At 41.7% G+C, this 25,431-nt stretch overlaps 1 protein-coding gene across 1 annotated transcript in view; it reads right to left on the bottom strand.

Moving 5' to 3' along the window:
• Nucleotides 1-4,523: 4,523 nt before the first annotated feature.
• Nucleotides 4,524-25,431, bottom strand: part of LONRF3 (LON peptidase N-terminal domain and ring finger 3) — a 35,082-nt gene continuing 14,174 nt past the window's right edge. The window contains exons 2-12 of the mRNA XM_068251069.1: nt 21,351-21,469; nt 19,997-20,119; nt 19,089-19,238; nt 18,202-18,445; nt 17,760-17,814; nt 15,302-15,416; nt 13,409-13,530; nt 12,162-12,320; nt 9,934-10,096; nt 6,550-6,699; nt 4,524-4,995 (exon numbers count right to left, since the gene is read on the bottom strand). Of these exons, the coding sequence (XP_068107170.1) occupies nt 4,837-4,995; nt 6,550-6,699; nt 9,934-10,096; nt 12,162-12,320; nt 13,409-13,530; nt 15,302-15,416; nt 17,760-17,814; nt 18,202-18,445; nt 19,089-19,238; nt 19,997-20,119; nt 21,351-21,469 (1,559 nt within the window). The 3' untranslated portion in view covers nt 4,524-4,836. The remainder of the gene's footprint in view (nt 4,996-6,549; nt 6,700-9,933; nt 10,097-12,161; nt 12,321-13,408; nt 13,531-15,301; nt 15,417-17,759; nt 17,815-18,201; nt 18,446-19,088; nt 19,239-19,996; nt 20,120-21,350; nt 21,470-25,431) is intronic.

Below are 25,431 nucleotides of genomic sequence, written 5' to 3'. Positions count from 1 at the left end.
CCTGCTGATCCTCTGCCTCTAATACTTTTAGCCATAGACCCTGAACAAGCATATAGCAGATCAGGTGTTTCAGACTTTATTGGCAGATCTGACTAGATTAGCTGCACGCTTGTTTCTAGTGTTATTCACACACTACTGTAGCAAAATAGATCAGAAGAACTGCCAGGCAACTAGTATTGTTTAAAAGAAAATAAATATGACTGCCTCCATAGTCTTCCCACTACAGTTGTCCTTTAAAATACCTGGCAGATGTTGGAAGCATGTCACTCCCTGGTCATTCTTCCCCCTTCCCTTAGGATATCTGCAGTGCATAGCTAAAAAAAAAACCTACAGGCCCCAGTGCTAAATTTTACAGTGACCCCCCCCTCATCACCACCACTTTATGTGTAAAAATCATACAATGCTGACCATGAAAGCACTGTTAGCTAATAAGAGGTGATCATTAGAACCAAAGCACCATTAACCTCCTTGGCGGTATGAAAAATACCGCCAGGAGGGAGCGCAGCAGTTTTTAAAAAAAAAATTTTTTTTTTTAATCATGTAGCGAGCCGAGGGCTCGCTACATAATAGCCGCTGCTGAGCGGCATCCCCCCGCCCGCTTCGATCGCCTTCGGCGATCTCCGATCAGGAAATCCCGTTCATAGAACGGGATTTCCTGGAGGGCTTCCCCCGTCGCCATGGCGACGGGGCGGGATGACGTCACCGACGTCACTGACGTCGGGACGTCATTGGGAGTCCCGGGCCACCCCTCGGCGCTGCCTGGCACTGATTGGCCAGGCAGCGCTGGGGTCTGGGGGGGGGGGGCCGCGCGCCGCAGCAAATAGCGGCGATCGGGCGGGGGCCGGCGGCGATCAGAGTGCTGGCGCAGCTAGCAAAGTGCTAGCTGCGTCCAGCAAAAAAAAAATTATGAAAATCGGCCCAGCAGGGCCTGAGCGGCACCCTCCGGCGGCTTACCCCGTGTCACACACGGGGTTACCGCCAGGGAGGTTAAAGGACTTACGAGGCCAACGGAGGAAAAAAAGTGAATTACCTGTAGCGTGGTACGGGGGGGTTGGCCCTAGAGCTGCGCAGCCGCACTCGCCGCCAGGCGGACTGGGCAGCCGCGGCCAGAGGAAGTGGCCATCTTTCGTGAGGCAGGAGAGCCCGACCCGGGCCGTGGGGTCGGGAGCCGGTCAGGGGGGATAATGAGCGGGGGGACCCAGCGGATCGGCACGGAGGGCGCGGACGGCGTCGTCCGTGCCCGAAACGACGATACAGGTAATTCCCTTTTTTTCCACCGTTGGCCTCGTAAGTCCTTTAAGGTACACATGCAGGAACTGTAGAAAGGCACCAATCTGGGGCCCTCATGTTCCTGGTGCTTTTGCAAATTCTGGTGACTGTAATTCCGCTCTGGTCTGCTATCATAGCTGAGTAGGCTGTACTCCACTCTTCTCTTAGGAGTAATTGAAAAACATTGGCCTCAATTCACTAAGATCATGCTGGAGATAATACGGCAAGAGTAAACTTGCCACCACACAGTAAGAGAGTTATCTTATCTCTTCATTCCTTAAGTGACCTCCTCCTAGTTAAATTACCTCCTCTGTAGTTAAGCTGGCCATACACTGGCCCGATTTGCGCCCGTTTCGATAGCAGATTCGATCACTGGGATCGAATCTGCTGCCAATCGTTCACGCTACACGCCGAATTCCATTTTGTCCGATCCCGTCGATCGCGCCGTGCGGAAAATAACCGTTGATCGCCCGCGGGTAAAGAGCGCATCGCTAGCGGCGTTCGAGTGCCCGACGACCGACGCAATAGAGCCCGCATACATTACCTGCTCCGCCGGCGCGACTCCAGTCTCCCGGTCACCGCTGCTCTGTCTGCGCTCTGGTCTCCAGGTCCGGCATGCCTCACTTCTTCTAGCCCGGCAGGAAGTTTAAACAATAGAGCGCTCTGGTCTCCAGGTCCGGCATGCCTCACTTCTTCTAGCCCGGCAGGAAGTTTAAACAGTAGAGCGCCCTCTACTGTTTAAACTTCCTGCCGGGCTAGAAGAAGTGAGGCATGCCGGACCTGGAGACCAGAGCGCAGACGGAGCAGCAGTGACCGGGGGACTGGAGTCGCGCCGGCGGAGCAGGTATTGTATGCGGGCGGGCGGGGGCAGCAGCAGCAGCACCACCACAACAGATTGTGAACGGTTTCAGGCTGAAATCGGTTCACAATCTGTTTGCTGTAAAGGTAGCCATACGATCCCTCTCTGATCAGATTCGATCAGATAGGGATCTGTCTGTTGGTCGAATCTGATGGCAAATCGACCAGTGTATGGCCACCTTTATTTTCATGCACAGTTAATTAACAGACTGTCTTTAACTTTAGAATTCTGGAGTTATTTTAAGGATTAAAGAGTTAACTTAAAGACAGAAGAGGTAACTTTAGGTTTGCCTGAGGTAAAATGTTTCCTGAATACTCCATGCTTCATCACCATGGTGATTACTCTAGAAACGTTATTAAAGACAGGAGATAGGCCTCAATTCACTAAGCTTATCTCCTGTCTTTAATAACGTTTCTAGAGTGGTCACCATGGTGACGAGGCATGTCGTATTCGGGAAACCTTTTACCTCAGGCAAACCTAAAGTTCACTCCTCTGTCTTTAGGTTAACTCTTCAATCCTTAAAATAACTCCAGAGTTAAAGACAGGCTGTTTATTAACTGCGTGTGAAAATAACTACACAGGAGGTAAATTAACTACAGAAGAGGTAACTTCAGGAATGATGAGATAAAATACCTCTCACTGTGTGGAGGTAAGTTTTCTCTTGCCTTATTATCTCCAGCAGGATCTTAGTAAATTGAGGCCATAAGCTTAGTGAATTGAGGCCATTATATTTGTTTTTATCTATTAAAACTTTAATACGGTAGAAGAGGCACGTTTGTTTTGAAGTTTTGCAATTTCTCGGGTTCATCATTGCCTATTTTGGATGTGATCAAGCTGTTTGCATGGACATTGATTGAGAGTTCCATTGGCAGTTTGCCAGGACTGTGCACCACAATTTTATTCACATTTCTTAATGCAAGCCGGTAGGGTACTAGGCTAAGTGTTGTGTCGGGGCATTTATTGCAATTGTTTAGCGTTGGTGTATTTTAGTTTGTGCATTTCTTATGTGAACACTACCTTCCAGCACCAATGTCAATTTCTAGAACTGGATATGCATTGTAATCAAATGCATGTTTAATGTCGTAACAGAATGCAGTACAGGGCTAGTTTAACATATTTGGCAGCAATACATTAATCCCATAACTACAGTTACAGACAGAAAAGCTGATGCATTACAGTACCGTACATGAAAAGTGACTGGCACTGAAAAGTGGCAGAACTTCCTCTATACATCATCCAAGTCACCACCTCAACTTTGCTTCTGTAATCAGCACTAGCTTTTTGCTGAGGCAATATGGACTGGTGAAGACAGTGACACCACTTTTCATTTTATCTTGCTGACCAATCAGCAATGGGAGCACTGATAAGCAGCATGGTATAATGACAGGAGCTTTCACAATCAGTGGTGCCACTATAAATCACAGTGGGAAAGGGGGTTGGAAGCTACTCAGCTACCCATCCATGCAGATGCATTATTCAAGCATTTTAAAGTTCAAAAAAATTACTTGTTACTTTTTATCTGCTGTCACGTCTGTAATGTGGCCCGTAGTTTTCAAGTATAGAATAAAGATCAATGCTATAATGCCAGCATCTGCTTCCAGGCATGAAAGAGGGCAAAATGGGTCATAAAAGCAAAACCGGAGAAAAGGAGACAGGAGCCCTTACAGAATAAATGGCGCCGTCATAGGTGACTATTTTAAAAGCTGTGATATGCGGTAAAAGTCGTAAATTTGGATGCAGGGCAGTGCCGAAATTTACCTTCTTTGCTGCAAATCGAGGCTTTTACAATAGCCGCGATAAGCAGCGAGCAAGGTAAATTCTGGTGCCCGGAGGCGCCTGGTGGCAGTGGCATCAGCAAGTTAATTTGGTTGCCGAATAGCATTGTAGGCGCCGGGGGCTTGCAGAAATGCTAATTGCGGCATTGTGTATAGTGGGCGCGGGTCTTAGGCTTAGGTACCACCGGGGGGAGGGCATCGGTAGAGGGAGGGTTCTGTGTGAGAGTAGGTTTAGCCATAGTAAAATATCGGTAAACATTACCGATATTTTACCTTGGGAATCCGGCAATAAAATATTGCTAATTGTAGCTACATTCTACTAGCAGCAATCCCCTGCACCCTTTTTTATGTATGCTGTAAAAGACAACTGTGGCAGCCATTTGCAACAAGCTTAGAAAATGTGATTCATTTGGTCTGATCCTTTTTTTTTTTTTTTTTTGTGAAAATATCAACTGAAATATTTTACAATGTAAAATGTAGACTAACATTAATTTAACTAATACAGTGTAAAAGCACACACAGTATAAATGGATAATACAAAAAACAACTGGAGCTTTTTTCTTTCACTTTCTTTTTTTCTTAACAATGAACAAAGCACATAAAAGCAGAATAAATGGTAATGAAAAATAAATTATACATCAAGGATGATCACAAATCTGTACAGCTCTGTAAAAACTCAGCTTTGTATAACAAAACTTTATCAAAATGAAGACCTCAAAACAAAATATGAGTGTACTGCATTTCATATAAAAGGCATCCAGGATTCGTTATTTTAATTTAGAGTTTTAAAAAAAAGCAATAAAACCTTAAAAAACAAATAAAATAAACCACAGCCAATAAGTTAATTTGCAAAGCTAAAAGCCTTGCAGTGCAATGTGTTTTCGCCATATATGCTATGACTGCATAAGATGGAATGCAATGGGCAGAGTGCGATTATCGTGTTCGCATCCGACACATGAAGAGAAGGACACGCCGAATACTAGTCAGTCGATCTTTCAATGATGTCATCGCCAAAAATGGGAGTTGTGCTCGGCTCTCAAGAGGAAGAACAGCGAGAATCCACCAGCACCATGCAGGACCATTGGGGTTCACCTGCAATAGATAACAGTTATTAACAATCTGCATTAAACAGCTATACCAGAGGTTTCCAAACATATGACCTTCTAAATAAACACCCATGGTCAATATGAAGCATGGCTTGTACAACTGCCGTTACAGCTTTGTGCAGACCCACCTCACTATATCCCAGATTTTTGATGCCCCAAAGTTTGTACCAACATCCCAGTAGCCAGTAGATATGGTCATGTCTAGGAGAACTCATGGAAAAGCATGTGATCAGTTTGGGCAGGTGATAGATATGCAACTCTCTGATTTGCTAGTCAAGATCATGTGCTAAAGCAGGATGTGATGACAGCAAATCAGAGCTTTGCAAATCTATCAGCTGATCAAACAAATCACCTGCTTCTCCATGACATGACCATCACTTGTAGCCACCTACACCCCCAAACAGTGTCCCATTTAATGCACTGTGCCCCTGCTCCCTTATTATACAGTGTTCCCCCCATAACAGCTCTGCTTAGTAGAGTGTATCCCATGGTACCCTCACCATTCCCCATTGGGAAGTGTGACTACAGTGTATGTTGCTGGGAAAAGGAAGGACTCTGATCTGGATTGGAGGCACATGAAAATCGCTATAGAAGTTCAATGAAATTATAATTTTGACAACTCATATCTTATGTTAATTGTATACAAATGTATGCAGTTTGGAACTGGACTAATCATAACCATCAGCTACCGTATATAATTGGTTCAATGCCAAGCGTCATATATTTGCATAAAATGAACATAAAATCTGTATACATTTAAAATGATTAGCATCTCAGTGACCACCTCTAGATACGACAATCCCGTGCTCTCCTCTCAGGCGGGCTACACTAGGAAAAGTAACTGTGGCACTCCTGGACTCTTGCCATGCTACCCAGTATGAGAAAGGCTGATGGCCATGGCAACATTTATGCCTATGCATACATTCTCCTATATGTTCAGAATCATATGTGCTAAGTAGAATCTGAAAGATGGCATTGCTGACTTCCTGCATTTAAATAAGCTATTTGTCTGACTGCTGCACTGACTATATGCCTTTAAAGGGAACCAGAAGTGAGAGGAATATGGAGCCATCTTCATTCTCTAGTAAACAAAGCCAGTTTCCTGATTGCTGCACTAATTGTCTACCCTTAAAGAGAACCTGAGCTAAAACTCAGCTTCAGAAATAAGCTCTCTGGCTACTAATTTGTCTTTTCTCTGCATCCTCTGCTGCTTGCTGGGACCCTCCTGCTGATCAGGGCCGTGTTCTTATGCAAGCATGATTGGCTCTGGCTGACTGTACAGGCTTGGTTGTACTAGACCAGTATGGCTGTGCATGTGCTTAAAGAGTGGCCCCCAATAGATTGCACACAATCCCTGGCAATATGTTGAGTAGCCTGTTATGATCTATGGAGCAAGAAGGGGTGCAGACAAGTGGGACGTACCCTAGTATTTACCAGTATGACTAATTTCAGGAGAGTAGTCCACCAACCATCTATGGTGTGTATGTAGCTTAACAATATCACAGTTATGTTTTGGAAACACAGAACCTGCAAAGCATACCTGTAAATCCGCATCTTTATCTGGCATGGAACCAAAGTGGCTCAAGATACGAGTTTTTAATGCTGGTTTCAGGGTACTGAACCACTTGTATGCCTGATCGTACACCGAGTCGTGCAATGTGCGTAGCTCTGCATAATCTTCTTCTTTTACCTAAAAGACAAACAAAATGATTTTCCATGTTTGATGTTTTAGAGCAAAAATGTAATTTTGAGTTTTATGCCATTTTAATAACTAAAGGAACAATTAATAAAGTGCATAGAGGAGGTGAACTGCCATGTTATAAATTTGAAAAGAGAACACCTTATTATAGCTGCAACTACACTTTTCCACAGGGTCTATGCTTAATATGCTACATTGTAAGTTGTGTCATGACATTTATTTCAGTAGAAAATGATTGCAACTGTACTCCCTGAATTAATTTGCTTATGCATATTACTGACACATTGTACAGAACATCACAGGTGTCCCTCAGCACAGCTTACAATCTAATCTTCCTACTACTAAGGCCAATTTGTTGTATATTTTGGGATGCAGCAGGAAAACACAACACCCACACAACCATGGAGAAGTTATCGTACATGCAAATAGTTTCTTGGCCAGGATTAAAACCTGGGACTAGTGCCAATCAGTCAGCCAACCTGTTATAAACAGAGCAACCTATCTATTAATATTAATTGCACTGGGAGATTAGATTAAGCATTTACATAACTACTATTTTCAGCTGTGTAACGAAGGTACTTGCAGGCACTTTCTTTTAACCTTTATGCCATTATGATGGGAGCAGGAGTAAAGGGGCCAATACACTAGTCGATTTCAGTCATCGATTGATCAATCAAGATCGATCAAAAATCGATTCTTTCAAATCAATCGATTTGTGGCCGATTTCAATGGATTTGATCTATCTGACAGGATGGAAGATCTAGGAGGTTCATCTGCTGCTGGTAGCCGATCCATGGCCCATAGAGTTGCATTGGATCTAATGGTCCAATAATGCATTTAGATTGATTTCCAATAGATTGAATTCTGAAATCTATTGGAAATCTGTTCCTAGTGTGTGGCACACATCAGATAGATTCCTGTCAGATTCCACTTGACAGGCATCTGCCAGAAATCTATCTGATGGTCGAATCTGCTGCAAATCTATAAGTGTATGGCCACCGAGTTATCAGGGCAAAATGTACAAAATAAGCTATACTCACCTGGGGCTTTCTCCAGCCCCTTGCAGCCAACTGTCCCACGGCGACTGCTCCACTCCCCGCCGATGTCCCAGTCTCCGCGCTCGGTATGTAGGCCGAACGCGGGGTCGGCCTTACTGCGGCTGCGCGAAGCGGCGCTCTCAATCATGGCACATGGGCCGCGGCGAAGTTCGCGAGTGGAGATCGCAATCCTCGCCTCCTGATTGGTTAGCGTCGTAATGATGCAACCATACTCCGTACGTAATTCTAGTCGCATGCCTATGATGCGCCACGCGTCCATGGAAACCACATGGACGCGGACGCCCCCACCGGCAAGCGTAATAGACGTCGCGTGCCAATGACGCCGAACGCGTTCCAGGCAACGAAATGCTAGTGACGACGCTAGTGGCCAGCAGTATGTTTAAATAATTCGTTAATGTCGTTAAGGGACTATATACATCCAGACTCATTGGACTGGGATGTATCCCCTTTGGTTGCTATGGACGCACTGTGCATCACTAGCATTTCGTTGCCTGGAACCCGTTCAGCGTCATTGGCACGCGACGTCTATTACGCTTGCCAGTGGGGGCGTCCGCGTCCATGTGGTTTCCATGGACGCGTGGCGCATCATAGGCATGCGACTAGAATTACGTACGGAGTATGGTCGCGTCATTCCGACGCTAACCAATCAGGAGGCGAGGATTACGATCTCCACTCGCTCGTGACAGCAGCGGGCGGAATCCTATCCCCGTTGCTGATGGGACACATGACAGCTAATGGCTGGAGGGGGCAGGATAACATTCAAAAGTATCTAAGGATTGGCAACAAGTGTAACCTGGCACAGTGCGGGCATTTCCATAAGGCATGGTCATAAACTACAGTACCACAGAGTGCACTGATGACATTACATTACTATAATGAATTATAGATTGTTATTATTTGCAGATTAACTGGTATGTTTACTACTGTCAATCATTGTTGTGTGCTGATGAGGTCACTAGTTTGCAGGGGTGTGGTATTGGGGATTACTAGGGTTTATATGTATTTGGATTTTAACATGCCATGTAACCACATGCCTTGATAAAGGGGGGACCCTGTGTGGCCCCGAAACAATTGTTGGATATCTTGTGGACACTGGCACAATAAAGTGCGTTTCATAATCCTTGGTGTGCTGGTAATATCTGCGAACTGTACTAACCGGTGGCACTGCCTATGCCACTTTACCAAGCACCCGGAAATAACAGATGGTGTGCCAGCTTTATCTTGTAACATTGCATTAAATATGAAAGTTGTGTGAATAATGCCATTGTCCCCATTCATCTTTAATAGCAAGGAAAATCCAAGAGGCTGGACTAGGCCTTTAATTAGTTTTATTGTAATGAGCCTGTAAAACGAAAGCTAAGCAATGAGGGAGTGCTTTTCCTACACTGTAACCTATACTTACTGTACTTATGAAAAGATTGCTATATGACTAGAATGAAAATATTCCTATGTAAAGTGAACCTCTGTAGTTCAATGCTGGGTACACATGTTGCGATTTCCTGCGCGATTCGCGGGATCGATTCGATTATTTCCAACATGTTCGATCAGGTTTCGATGGATACAGCCATCGATATTGCTTACTTAATATGCAAAATCGACGGCTGTATCCATCGAAACCAGATCGAACATGTTGGAAATAATCGAATCGATCCCGCAAATCGCAACGTGTGTACCCAGCATAAGTCTCGGACACATGTTCGAGGCAAGTTGCCTGACAGAGATCATCACCCAATCCCACAGGCGACACTGCAGGGCTGAGCCTACAGGCTAGCAACATGTTCTGTTCCTAGGTGGGGTGGGGGGAGCAGAGTGGGAGTAACATCACACGGTTGGCAGGGTGTAAGTGGGGAGAAAATGCTCTTGCCGATCACTGGTCGAGCAGTTGAAAGAGGTGGATGGCTTCTGTACACACACTTGGATTCTCAGCAGAGGAGGTCATTGTCCATCACCTTGCCCAAGTTTCATCTAGCCGGTGTACGGAGCTTTAGAGCTGGTGTGACAAAAGATCCAACATTTTCTAAGGTTTTGCTATATGTTTTATGCTTTTATGTGAAGGGAGAGCCACTCAAGGTGTGTTCATTCAGTTTGAAATGATCTAATTCCTCCATATGGGCAGTATAAATGGATAAACAAGTCATAAAGCATTTATCTTTGACGGAGTACTTGCCTTTTCATCCTCAATGTACTCAATGTCAGCCGTGTTATAACCATCTCTCTGGCTGTGCTGAATAACTTTAAACCTTCTCCTTCCAATACTGTCCACAACTGAACGTCCGTCTGCAAAAAACTCCACATTACGAATCTCCAGCATGCAACCATAATCTGCAAACCTAAAATGGAGAACAAAAGTAATTTGAATGAGCATCTATATAGCTAATTATTTAATCTATTATATATTTTTTTTTATATATACATATCTGATTGTGACTGTACAGTATATATGATGTTTACACAGGAATCTCCTATATATACGAAATAACATCTATGCTGTAAGTATAAAGCCTGATGTGTAGCCGTGTCACTAATAGAGATGGTCAATGAGATGGAAATAATTCTGCATTGATGCTGGTTTATGCAAATGTATGCACTCTCTTTGCTCATGAAATCAAATAATTTGATATGTTGTTAAAATTTGGTTTGGTGACTATGAATTAAAGGGTACCTGAGGCGAATTAAAAGAAAAGCTTTATACATACCTGGGGCTTCCTCCAGCCCCCTTCAGGCCATTCAGTCCCTTGCTGTCCTCCTCCACCACATGGATCTTCTGCTATGAGTCCAGGTAATTCAGCCAGTCAGAGCAGTCCGGCCGCATGCCGCTTCCACAGCCAGGATCATTCTGCACCTGTGCAATAGTGCTGCGCAGGTGTAGTACGCTCCCGGCGGCAGAGTGTGTGCATGTGCACTACGCCAGACTGGCTCAAGTACCTGGACTCATAGCAGAAGATCCAGGTGGCGGAGGAGGACAGCGAGGGACTGATTAGCCTGAAGGGGGCTGGACAGGTATGTATAAAAACTTTAATTTCATCTGTCTCAGGTTTCCTTTGTTACACAGTAGTACTATACTCTACATATGCACTCCCCACAGAGCTGCAGAGAATCCACTGAGAATGTTGTGCACATTGAACACAGAGGTGTTGTCTATCACCCATAAACCTTGTTCAGATTGTGCATGAAGAATGTGTAATAGAGGAAGAATCTCCTCATTCCCCTGCAGAGTACCTGCACATCATTCTTACATGTACCCACAGTCACATTGCCTAGGGCCTGATCCATGTTCAGATTTGTAATAGAGGAAAAATCTCCTCATTCCCCTGCAGAGTACCTGCACATCATTCTTACATGTACCCACAGTTACATTGCCTAGGGCCTGATAGATGTTCTTTGTTCCGGTCTATACCGTTTACAAGTACTCTTACCAAGGACTAGTTTTAGTTTAAAGGGAATAAATATAGTAGTCTACATATCCTTCTCACTTCAGTTGTCTTGTAAAATTCCTAAGCGTTGGCAGTTAAGAGACAAATTTCACGTTACATACTGTTAATCAACAAAATTGTAATATGCAAATTAGAGGAGTCGAGGAGTCGGAGTCGGGGGAATCCTAAACTTCGGAGTCAGTGGATTTTTGGATTGACTCCACAGCCCTGCCTCATTACAACATTAAATTAGGAAACTATGATATCTAGTTTGTTGCGTGCCACTGTTCTTCATTGCTGTTTATGCTATGTAAGGCTAGTGTGTAACTAGCAGTCAATTGATTGGTCATGATCAGTTAAAAGTCAGAACTTAGAACATTGTTTTCTCACATTACAAGGCATAAACTATGGACAGAATGCAGGGCAGAAATGTGCCTGTGCTCATGTGATGCAAGAAAAAAAACAAAGACAGTCAGTGCTATTTAGTGCTATGTAAATCAGTGCTATGAACAAAAATGTTCAGAGGGAAAAGAAGCAGAAGAAGAAAAATAAAGAAAACAGAAGACAATACAAGGCTGAAAAAGGAGACATAGGAATGGGGGAAACAAGGAAGAATCTGAAGTCAACAAAGGACGATTCAAAACATGTTGCTTGGCTATACAGTAGCTGCAGGACTGCTGTACAAATCTTGTTCCAAAAACTGTTGCCCTAATGATTGCTTAGGGTTTAGGGTGACAGAAACACAGCGTGTGTAGGTAGGTTTACAACAGCCACTGCTTGGTAAAACCCAAGCCAGAAGAGGAAAATACTTGGTGGCAGTCTGCACTGTGAACAGAGAGTACAGATTCCAGGCTTGAACAGTGGTGCACTTCTGCTGATGGCAATGTTTAGCAAGTCATCTCAAAAGAAGGGTCATTTTCATAAAATAGTGTTTATTTAGGAAAGAAAGAGGAAAGGAAAAGGATATCAGTGTACCACTCACCCCTTTACAGAGTCTCCGATACACATGCCAAACTGCTTTGTGCCCGTTTCCATGCACCTCCGTATCATCAAACGATAACAGGGTTCAAATATGTGCAGTGGACATGGAACAGTTGGATAAGCCATCGTACACACAAATATGGGTACATTTTTGTTCAAGCTATTGAAGGACAAAATAAGAGTACATTAAAACTTGCTCCTAGAAGACTGCCAACAAACATTAAAGCCTTCATTCGGGGACAAAGTTAATTTTAGAGATGGATTAATCACTTCACAGTATCAGAATTAGTGTTATCGGCTTATTAAGTTCATACATGTTGCAGCTTGATAGTTAGTGCTGGAGGGATTGCTAAGCAGAGCTACTGCTTGGGAGGAAAGCTGTCTCCTCCTGCTTTGCTCTAATGTGCCAGAAATATCTTTCCAGGAACTATTTTATTTATAGAAACACGGAAATCTATCATCTATGTGCTTCTTTTACAGCTCTCTTGTGTCTTGCTCAGTCCTTTCTCTGTTACTTATTTTGTTACAATAACCAAATTAAATAAAGAAAAGCACACATTTATTTCTGTGGGCATAGCCTTTGTTTCCAATGTACAATAAACCATATTAACAATACTGCTAGGTAGCTATGTAAAGTCATTCTGGAAGCATCCCTTCCTAGTTCTTTGCCATTTTATCGCCATGATGAAAAGCTTAAAAGATATGCAACAGCATAATAAACTTTAGATAAAATAATTGTTTTTTGCTACAGCTGATCCAAATCCTGCAATAAATCTCAAGTGTGTCTACTTTCTGCTTTCATGGAAGCAGACATGGAAGCAGACATATTGTTAACATCCTGTGTTTACAAATTATCTGCTCTGCCGCGGCAGTCAGCTGACACAGCAAAGAGTTAACATTTCAACTTGTGATTAGTGACAAATGAGGGGGAATTATACAGGCTAAACTCTAAATACATACAGGGTGTATTTATCTATATTTTCCTTCTATCCCGTGCAAAAGTTCAGGTCCACTTTAATGTTAATAGGACAATAGAGCTTTCCAAATAAGGTACAGCATATTTATACTCTATGTGAATTAAATCAGTCTTTATAAAACATAACACAAATATATTGATGTATGGCTATAACTGTAATGCCTTGAGTGGAATATATTATCAACAATAGAAGGAAAAGTAAAGGAGAACACAGAGGAATAGAGACTAATAATATATAGTATGACAATATCTTTAGCACTTGTGTCGCTTACTTTGAAAGTTCTGCCATCTCCTCTTCATAGATTGCCTTCCTTTCTCTTAGTTCATCCGGGAAGTAGTTGGATATTAGATCCTCTAACAAATCCGTTTTACAGAAGTTCCTCAGAGCCAAGTACTGGAAATAATCATGACATAAAAAGGAGCGGTCACATTCCCTGTCTTTAAAGTGAAGTTACGTTTTTCAATAGAAAAAAATCCAACCCTAGAATTAGGCTAGAATTAATAGCAAGCCATATTTCAGCCCGCTTACCTTTATTAGTGTATAATACACACAGCCACCGCACAGTGTAACTAACAGTGAGATGGGAGTACAAAGTCTACTGTTGTCAATAACTCTGTTAATGCAGGTGAAGGTAAAGTAGTGCAGAAAAAAGGGACATTTTTTTAGGCATCTCATACATCAGAAGGAATACACATCCTAAGGGCCCTTTTACACTTAATTAGTTGCTCTCAGTTATAACTGAAAGAAAACAGATTTGCAAAGTAATGCCCATGTTTTCCTATGGCCTCTTTTACACTTAACGCGTTTTAACTGAAATCTTCTTCCCAATGCACTGCTATGGGAAAAACGCGTACCAACGCGCACTAACACGTACCAACGCATACTAACGCACACCAACTGATTAAGTGTAAACGGGGCCTTAGTGCACTTCTAGCTTATTCAATTCTGTAAATCCATAACTGGTTGCAAATTGAAAGATAATTTAACAATGCAAGAAGGCATCTACCATGCATAAATAGGATCTGGAACCACCAGGACTAGATAACAACTCTGCGGTTTAGTCCCAAATATTACACTGCAAGTAAAAAAATATACATTGGGATTCTCACACTGAATAGAGGAGTTTGCAAATCATCAGAGTTGCTAAATAATTTCTTTAAAGGAGTACTATCGATTGAAACGACTTTTTTTTTTAATACTGTATATTAGTGTACACATTACCACTAGTGCTAGGGGCACTTTATTTATTCACCCAGGTCTCTCTCTCACTATCCCTGCTTAAAAATTCATTTCTCACACAGCTCATAGTAGTTTGGGTCACCCTGAGCTGCTTGGTTACTCTGCCACACAGCTCACAAATATATTTCACTGTGTCACTCACAGCATGCAGGAGACATGAGGAGAAATAGGCTGATCTGAGGTGGTAACAGGTAACTAAATGAGCTGTAATATTGCTGGAATATAACTAGCTATAAACAATAGTCTGTGTTTACACTCAGTCTGGCTGCTGCTTGAGGTGATTCACTCCAGGCTGCATCCACTTTACAAGCTGCTGAGAGGGGCAGACCACTGTTTACAATTAGCATTATTAGTATCTTTATCAGTCAAGAGAAGCAAAGATAATAAACACACATTGCTAGAATCTTTAACCCCTTACCACCATATCAATAAGATTCTTTCAGCAAGGTGATAATTAAACTAGAAACTGAGGAGTTGATAGCAACTCCCCTGTGCAGACATGGGCTTAGCCCTCTGGGAGCAGTCAGCATATAGATACATTTGTATCAAACACTGACGGCCAAAACTGACGGAGGATTTTACAGCTGAGAGGAACAGCTGTGTGAGGAATCAAATTGCTCCTAGTACTTGTCCTAATGTGTGCTACAACATACAGCATTTAAAAATAAATGCATACATCGATAGTATTCCTTTAAATATTGACACATCTAAGTTATGTAGATTCTGAGGCTACTTACACATAATCAGTGCCTAAACTGCATCTAACTAACTACAAGACATGTATAATTAATATGTGTTCGTATTTAAAGGTATGGCAACATTGGCTGGGCTTTAACCTGATGCATTGACCTATTCCTAAGCATTTACAATGAAGTGGTTCAGACTAATGAAAAAAAAAAAAAAAAGATATCAGTTCCCAACCAACCTTACACAGGTCTTCTTTGCACAATGGACACATAGGATTGTGGTCAAGGCATCGTTCAAGACACTTCAGGCAATATGTGTGTCCACAGGGAGTGGTAACTGGTTCATATAGCAACCTGCAGCCACAAAAATAAAAAGAAGAAAACAACAATACCTTGCACCGAGAAAATGACAGGAGTAGATCAGCTTAGCATTTAAACAAACTATTCATACTGTAGCTAACCCAATGCACATCTGAATCGAAGATAGGAAAGTGCACTGGTTAAGGGCACCACCTCTGACATAGGAGACCAGGGTTTGAATCCTGGCTCTTCAGTAAGGAGTGCTTAGGCAAGACTCCCTAATACTGCTACTGCCTACTGAGCGTGCCCCTAGTAGTTGCAGCGCTCAAGCACTTTGAGTCCGACAGGAGAAAAGCACTATACAAATGTTGGATTTATTATTTATTTTGAACTTAAGCTAACCACTGGTGTTCTGAAAGGGGTAGAAATCTGTACTACAGCACTACTAGTACTACAGCACTAATCACTGCATCACCTTAAAATTATTTTATTGATCTGAAGTTGAAACTTTGACATTTTGGCTGCCTGAAAAGTAGAAGTGGGTTAATGCCAGCTTGGGCTACAGACTGGAGACTAGGTCAATGGGTCTTTGGTTAATCTGCAGAAGGGAGCACAGTCTGCTGATTCTACTTGGGGAAAAGTCTGGGAACATGAAGTGTTAAATCATCTGTCTGCCCGTAAGGCAGATGTGCAGCTGCATGTACCGTTTCTTCCCCCGATATAATCAAATCAAATTCTTACACGTCTTGTTTGTACGTCTTATATGTATGTGTACACATATTTTTAAATAATCCATTAAAAAGGGTCAAGCTGAAGCAGTTATTCATCAACCCATATGCCATGTATTAGTTTCAGGACAGTGGTGCTGACTAATGACTAGCAAGGAACCCATAAAAGAGAGAATGGCTCTCAGCTGTTTGGCTATGTGACAGCATCCTTTCAAGCTGAAATCTGATTGGCTGCTACAGATAATATACCAGCAAGCTCTGTATGAGGCACCGATGCATCACATATGTTAGTTCAATTCTAGGAAACTTTGCTTAGTTTTAAATATTGTGGCGATGGCTTACAACGTCTTTTGGGTTTTAGATTGCTGACTATGTCCTCGTCAGAGACAGTTCCTCTCCTGCTCTGTCCTGAAGGTAACAGGTTACCTCTCTCCAAAAGGGACAGAAACAGAAATTATTAAACTGGTTTTTTTTGTAGACGGAGAAGATAGAACATCAAATAGGTTAATTTTTTGCCCCCACCCACACCCCACGACCTTCGTTTCAGGATCTCAGGGATTCTTTTTAAACGCTGTGCAGCATGGAGGTCATAGGCACAGGAAGTGAGAGAATAGGGAGAAACGTAAAATTGAAAAACAAACTAAAAACAAGCTATTTCTCTATTCCCCCTTACACAGTATCCAAAGCTAAAAGTAATATTTTGCCAAAGCTGGTAAATTGATTTGGTGCTTTCCTCATTCCTTCTGTTTACTCGACGATTTGCCTGAAGCCACTATTTGGCTGAAGCCTTACCCAGTGTGTGTAAACAGTCAGCTAGATGACTTTTGTGACAATTGTGTCTACAGGTCCTTTGAAGTTTGTTTTTAAATATAACCTGATTCTTCCCACATTTATTGAAACAGCAAGATCCCAAATTACTGATAGTACATATATTAATCATAGGCTTGAGACAAAGACATCACATGAAGCCTAGTTGGGTGTTAAGTCGCTGAAACAGAACATTGGCTCAAGGGTGTGGTGCAGATCCAACATTTGACATATAGCTCACTTTTTTTGTGTGTATTTTGCATAGCCCGGCATGCAAATACCATTGTCAGTATGTGTTTTCATATTTATTAGAATAAAGTTGGATATTACTCTAAGGGAACATTCCTTTTTGTCTCCCTTTTGAGAGACAATGGGGAAGGTGTCAGTAAGTTATATTTCTGGGCGCAACCATCACTCACACTGTCATGGACCTTTGCAATGGAGGTCCAGTGGATTTGGTAAGTTTAATGTGATAGTGGGTTGTGGAGAAAACAAGGGTGTAAACCATAATTGGAGCTGCTCTTGCTACTGCAGGTGGGCCAAGAGTAGTGGAGGGCCCCCAACGCCTTACCCTCCCTCTGATGCAGGGGTCCATCCTCCAGATTGGGTGATTTTATGGACAGACTTGCTATGGATACAATATTATGTGACCCCTAATAAATGGGTACCAAAGTAAGTGGAGACAGAGTGCATATATTAGGGGACCGCATGCTTTGCATTCACATCCCCCAGAGGAAGATAGATTTGTTGCTAGGGGTTGCTAGCATTGGTTTCTAAAGAGTGATAGCACTTCTACATGTATAAATATATATAAAATATAAGTTGGGTTACCAAGAGGAGACCAAGAGGAAATAAGTAATACCTCATGCATAGTGAGCACTCCAGATCCGATGAGTCTTTCTCTGCAGTGCTTCCAGCTGTTGCAAAAAAAAAAGAAAAAAGAAAACACATGAAAACGTGAATACGTAATACATTATGGATAGCCACATTACCATATCAGCAGGTCCTTATATCAAAGTATCTACTTATTGCAACATGATTAACGCTCAGATTGCCGTATGGCAGGATTACATTTACAGCATGACCCATATTGAGAACTGCAGCCAGGACTTATAGAAAGGGGGGGTTCTGGGGCTCAGGCTATATGCTAAAATGGCCATCAATGCATATGTAACATTTGAAAGCTCTGGAGGCCAAAAGTGTTAAGAAAAGCACTTATAGCGTGTCTGAGCTCTAAGAGTGTTTTCATTCCTGTTTATTAGAATCATTTAGCCTGTAGGTTGGTATGCAGTTGACATCCTTACCTGTTTTTAGTGTTTTGTTGGGGATCTCTAGGCTTGTTACATCACCGGTTTCATCTGTGCACAGTTTTCTCTTCAATGGGTTACATGTCAGAGATGTTCTCAGGCATTCTTTTGAGGAAGGAGCCTCCTGGCTGTCCGGATCTGCTTTGTTCTCCAAGCTCTTCACTGATTTCCACACAGTGCCGCATGTGGTGGGGATACTTTGTTCAGAGACGCTACCGCTTTTCTTATATTCGAAGTTATTCTGAACAGAGAGAAAACACTTAGCTTAACCATTTTAAATAAATTACAATTATTTGAGTTTTGCTTTGGTTGCCTTCTAATGCTTCTGAGCTTTCACAGGTGTGTCAGATGTAATTCAACATTTCCGTGAAACAGTGCTATTAACCTAGTGCTACATGTATTTTTTAATCTCCGAAACCAGCTGTGAATCCTTAGTACTGGCGGTAAGTACAAATTTCAGTCCTCTGAGGGTAGGTTTCCACTGGAAGCATGCGATTTGCATGTAGTTTTCGAATATGAAATCCGCATGTGAGTTCGCATACACATATGCGTTTTGTTTTTGTCTACAGGGCAATCCAAGAAGGAAGTCCCATTGACATTACTGATTGTAAATGCAAAAAATGTGCATAAACCACAAGTGCAAAAACTGGTTTCTGGCTGAATTCAATGAATGTAACAGCATGCAGCATCCAACAAATTGCATTCTAGTTCAACAGGAGCTTTCTGGGCAATCTGAAATAAAACAAGCTGTTTATGCTGAGAAAAAGGAAGACTACTGTACATATCTTTCCTCATATACAGGATAACAGGCACAAAACAGAAGTTCACACAACAGAAAGTATCACTTTGTATATTGCACTAAATACTCCTCCCATTCCTCTTACCCGGAATAACCTGTGAGAGTCGCTGCTGGTGCTCAAGCTGTTGAGCGGCGTCACAAGGCTTCCCTTTAACCTGGATGTATGCGACATCATTTGAAGAATATCTGGAAGATCTACTTGACTGTGTCCTGGGTTTAAAATGTTAAGCAGCAACTGTAAAGATAATTAAATAATGTTAATAGAAATGTAAAGTGTGTATTTAATGTTCATATTTTTAGCATAATTAATACTAAAACAATTTTCTTCAATTATGTTCAGTCAGATAAATAATAAATATTGGTTGTTCATGTTGTTGGTTCTTTTTATCTATAATATTCCTCGTCTTCCCTTCATTTCCCTGCCTAGCTGAAACATGATCCTCTGCTCACTTGTGTTTACAAGCAAGGCTAAGGTGACTCAGCAATTGGAAGAGAAAAGAAAAAAAGTTAAGGGAAGAAACAGCATCAGCATTTAGCCTCAAACTATGTGCAAAAGACATGGCTCCCACCAGGAACAGAATTTTCTTAATTTACTATATAAAATTGACTGAAATAAAAAATGTGGACAGTACAATATATGTGTTATGCAAGTATTTATCTACTTATATGTGTGTGTTTTTTTCCCTGGCATAGTATGGCTGATCCTCCTGCTTTAAGGGTCCTTGTTCCTGAACTCATGATGCATTGTCAGTATCAATAAATACTGTTTTTATATTTGAACACCAACTACTATATTGCCTATTTGTGGTGGTGGTCGCCTTTAATGTGTCTCCAAGCCCTGGTGACTGCAGGTGTTATCCGAATATTATGCCGTGGAGAGGCATAAAAGCTTATCACAAGAAGAAAATTGTGCTACTGCTGTTGTGAGCGCCGAGGTTGCTTTGTACAGTTTGTAAGTTAACATGACAGAGCTGCAAACATTTTTTCTGTTACCTTTTGGGCTTCAGATTTTGCAGTTTTATTCCCGCTGTCAAGCACCAAACAAACAAGAAATTCTCTTAAAGCATGTTCAGTTTTTCCCAAGTTTGCCAAAGCTTGAGCTTTCCTTAGATGTCCCTACGTGAAAACAGAGAAACACATGTGAGTTATCTATCAGTATTTATAATGAACAAGAGCCTAATACCCGCTACAGACATTAGATATTAGTCGGGCATACTATGCACCAGCAGACTAATACATTGTTGTACAAACAGTACGTTTTAGCACACATGCAATTTACAGTGTGGAGGATATAGAGGATGTACACATTGGGGAATACAAAAGTTACTAGACAAATTTAGACAAAAAATTCCAATCCAGCTGACCAGAGCAGGGTTGGTAGTAGAAAAAAGTGGATGACTCCTGTATGAATGTAGGTTCATAGTTAAATCAAATCTGTCTATACAGATATTAACAATGAAGTAACTAACTGCCTCTGCACTGTATTGACAATGAAGTAACTAACTGCATCTGCACTGTATTGTAATGTTTATATAATATAAGGTATATTCAACAAAGGTCAATATACAGTACAAAGATACCTATACAAACTAGTTGAAACTGGCTGTTTACTTGACTGTAGACTTCACTGTAGTACAAAGAAATGTCACTGGCAACTAGAGATTAATACTATTCATACAAAAACTATATTCTGTACTGTCTTAAGTGAACCTGTAATGAGAGGGATATGGGGGCTGCCTTATTTTTCCCTTTAAAGAATGCTAGTTGCCTAGCTGGTCTGCTTATTCAGTGTCACTAACCCAGAACAAATCTGCAGATCAGGTGCTCTGACTAAAGTATAACTATCCCAGTTGCATGCCTGTTTCAGGTGTGTGATTCAGACACTGCTGAATCCAATAGGATCCGTAAGACCCCTTTTCCACAGGCGGCTGAACCGCTTGCTTGGCAGTTCTGCCTCTTGGCTGCTGGCCACAAGCGCCATTTGCTGCAGTTACATGCGGCCGAATAGCAACTCTTGGCATCACTTTGCCAAGCAAGGGCATTACCCAATGGCAAAAAGAGTCTCTTCTTGCCTCTGAGGAGAGCAACTGCCATGCTCATAAGTACTGTAACTCTAAGGGGGGGGGGGGGGGGGTAGGGTTAGTGTCAGGCATTGAATGGAAGTAGCTGCCTGGCAGTAAATGTACTACCTGAAAGAAGCGGCAATTTGTATGGTTTCAAGGTAAATAAATACGGCAGGCTCCATTTACCTCTTATTGCAGGGCTGCATTAAATACTCGCGTATACATCAATCATATATATGCAGCTAATTATATAAAGTAAAACATTTACCATGAAATATACTTACTTTTAACCAGTAAGGCTGCAGTCTGCAGGCTGTGTCTGCATCCTCCAGTGCTGGTTCATAGGACTTCAGACTGAGGTAAATCATTGATCGATTGCTATACAGTAAATGGTCAAGAGGTACTGAAAAACAAGGAAACACAATAGATCATATTCTAATAATGCTCTCAATATATACAGCATGTATTCTACACTCATGTGAAGGGTGGACGTAGCACATAAATATTTACATTTGATGCTCTAGTTTTCATAGACCAGAACTGCTGTAATCTAGGTATGCTGTTCCCTTTTTCACTTGCTGTTGTTGGTTATGCCTGCTTCATGTGATATATGGTCACAAAAATACAAGTGGTTTTTCATCTATGTTACAGCTCCTTTGTGATTTTCAAATCTCACTGCTGGTAACCATACAGGGCTGACATAGTTACAAACCCATTTCTATAAAATGTTGAGACACTGTGTAAGGGCCGATTCAGGTGGACATCTGAAACAGCTGCCCAACATCTCGATTCGAATGCTTTTGGTAACTCCCGAGGCACTACCCATTTGATTTGCATTGCATTTTGACCCCGCAGGGGGTCACAGAAGCAACGTGGTTGCCCAATCCTGGAGTAAAGAGGTGCCAGAAAACCACGCAATCAATCATGATGTTGGCGTGAGCACTGGTCAATGATTTTGCTTGGTGGCTGTTTTCTCTCGAATGAACAACGCTTAAACGACGAGCATCGCGGTAAGCATTTACGATTGCAAAAACATCTGTCTAAACCGGTCCTAATGTACTTGCAAGTCATTTAAACCCATATTTAGTTGACTATAGTACAAAAACAAGATATAAAATATGTTGAAACAGAAATGTAATTGTTTTGTGAAAGTATACTGGTATGTTAATTGTTACTGGAAAAGTTGTATAATGCTAAAACAAAAATCTGGTGGAACATCTCACAACTCATTAGGGTAACTGGTCACAGGTCAGAAAAATGATTGGAATGAAAGAGCATTAAACAAAAAGTGTGTTTTACAGGTATAAAGATGGGGAGGGGTACACCACTTTGTAAAACACTGTATGGGTAAATGGCACAACAATTTAATGTAATGTTCCTCAGTGTAAAATTGCAAAGGATTTATGGATTTCATCATTTGCAATGCAGAAAAGGCAAACAACAAGGCAAAAAACAAAAACAAAACAAAAAAACAACAATACTGAATAGCTGTGATCTTTGGGCCTTCAGGCAACTCTGCGGTAGTGGGAACAAATGCATGGGCTCTGGAACACTTGTGAAAACCACTACCCCTTCCCCCAAACCATTGTGAACAGAGCTGATTTACGGTAATTGTTAAACATACTACTAAGCCATATATAAACATGTCCTGAAACACTGCAGATGTTTTTGGACCTCAGCTCATTTAAGATTTAGATTGTAAGCCTTGGCAGGGCCTCCCCCCTCCTTTAGTGTGTCCTTCTTAATTTTACTACCCCGGCAATTACACCCTTCTCATGGACTAACTCATACTTGTTTTGCCGGGTCTCTGTAAACCGCATTTTGTACCCTGATTGTATGTATAACCTTGTGCTATGTTGTATAACCGTTTGGTACCTCTCTGTCTGTCACCCCTTGTTGCAATGTATGTATTCCTATTTATTGTCCAGCGCTGCGTAATATGTTGGCACTTTATAAATACAATAAATAATAATAAGAAGAATAATAATAAATTAAGATAAGGTGATGTGAAGTTCACCAATAATACATAAAAATGGAGAAGGCACACCGTAGGCTTTGCAATAAGCTAGGTATTGGAGCACAAAGATGGCACAACATGTTTCAGGTGGAGCCCTTCCTCAGGTTTGGACAGACAGTACTGCTGTAACCTTTACCAGTACAGTGCATTTATATTTCCTGATTTTTTTGACCTTATAAGCTTACTTGGAATTTAGGAGTACTTTGACTAGGCTGTTTTGGACCTTTATCACTGTACATTACAGTTATACAAAAATAAATCATATTTTGGTGGCTAGGATGTTTTCAATATATATTTTTGTTGTGCATTTTTTAGGCTTCTATCTCGTGTTTATTAGTGAAATTTCTATTGGAAGAATGTGGGCTAGCACTTGTTTGCATGATATTCTATTTAATGGGGAGGACATCTGATTGCCCTTGTTGTGATGTTCTTAAACATTTTTCACAAAAAGCAGCAGTGTGCCAGTTCTTTCTGCTGCAACATTGCATTGGTCATGCAAGATGATTGTGTTCATGTAAAGCTGACATCTTCTGCAGCACCTTAGAGTATATAGTCATATCCCTGATGTCCATCAGAGGAGCTCACTGTTTAATGAGCATGATGTCATCACACGGCGCTTGTATTTATGGTACCAGTAGCTACGGGCCCCTCTTGGTACAGGACCTCAAGCAGCACTTGAATTACCATCTGTACCTTCTGTCTGACAGCTTGGTGGCTGTTGTTACAAAGTCATACAGTAAATAATGTTTTCACAATACATTTATGCGTTCACTTTCAAACTGTTCCATTTTTCAAAAAAGGATGTAAAAAGCTAAAAATCCAGCTATGAATTTTAAAGGAAACAATTACTGAAGAAAAATAGCTTTTACCATGAACGCCAGTAGATTTACTGAGCTAGCAAGCTCTAAATGAAGGGATGTTACGTGTTTTGTTTGGAGCCTTTGAAAGCTCATTTTAATAATATGTTAACTGAAAAAGTGGCCTCATGTGGTGTGGATATTTCATACATCATTTCTAAACACATTAGTGATGTTAGGTCAGGTAGCAATAAGGATGCTCATTAAACTCTAATTATTACAGTACACATTTCAGCTATAGAGTCACCTGGGATGAAAATTCTATATCCATTTACATAATTAAGTAGACGTTGATAGTGTCCAATTTAAAAAAAAAATAAGTCTCACAGCAGGCTCATTCTTCTACTAATTTAAACAACATTGTAAATCTTTTCCCTAAAGATCAAAGGCTCTTACCTTTCAGAGCAAACTTGAGGTAACCGTTCTTCCAGTTGAGGCCCTCTCTGTCATGCTTTACATACCTCACAAAATGATTTTACTAGCCCACTGCCCATCATCTCACCTGGCTGGCCAGAGATACAGAGTCTGCTGTCTTGGTTTCACATGGCTGCCATATTGCTTTTTGGAAATGCCAGAAATCCCCTCACCCACAGTGCTAATATTCTTTGATAGAGATTGTGAAATCTGACAGCGTCCTCGGCCACTAACTAGGCAATTCATATGTATTCATTACACTGTTATATACATCACCGCAACATAAGTCACCGACATTCCAATCTAAGGTAGCCTGGGAGTGAGTGCGTGACCATCATCTACTGTGTGGCAGCACATTTGCTGTCTGGACAGATATGCAGATCTATGTTGTGTTGGAGCCAGGGCCTGATTTACCATAAGGCACTGTAGGCACATGCCTGCAGGTCCCTGGTGATGGAAAGGCGGCTCATTCCCTCCCCGAGTGCCTCCCTCCCTCCTTCCCTATGCAGAGTCCTGATGAGAGTGTAAATGAGAGGTTACTTGCCCTGCTCTCAGCATTCCACTGGCGAGATCTCCCTTCAGTCAGGGGCACCTCTAGCTACTTAATACTGAGGTTCCTCTAGCTACCTAATGCTTGGGGGCACCTCTAGCTACTTATTAGTGAGGGTATTTCTGGCTACCTAATACTAAGGAGCACATGTAGCTACCTATGATGGGCAAGGGAAGTAAGGGAGAAGTGACAGCTGGGCCAGCGAGCACACTTGTGGTGCAGTTCAGTGGAGGGTTTGTATGTTTATGGAGGGATAAGTCTAAGGAGCCAGGACATCAGAGCCTATAGGCTGCTGAGAGGTAAATCTGGGCCTGGTTGCAGCGCACCATGCAACACCTGACTGCCATTAAAGGTGCATGCAAAAGAATCTGTAACACCAGTGAAGCTAGCCATACATTCAAGGATTGCCACACGATGTGTTAAAAATATTGATTACTCCAGGATCAAATTCCAATCAAAAAGTAATAGATTTCTACCACACACTGCACATCGATTTTCAATAGATTTCAGAAAGAAATTTATTGAAG

This window comes from Hyperolius riggenbachi, chromosome 8, assembly GCF_040937935.1.
Source record: "Hyperolius riggenbachi isolate aHypRig1 chromosome 8, aHypRig1.pri, whole genome shotgun sequence".
Taxonomy (NCBI): domain Eukaryota; kingdom Metazoa; phylum Chordata; class Amphibia; order Anura; family Hyperoliidae; genus Hyperolius; species Hyperolius riggenbachi.
This window is presented reverse-complemented; position numbering and strand designations above follow the sequence as displayed.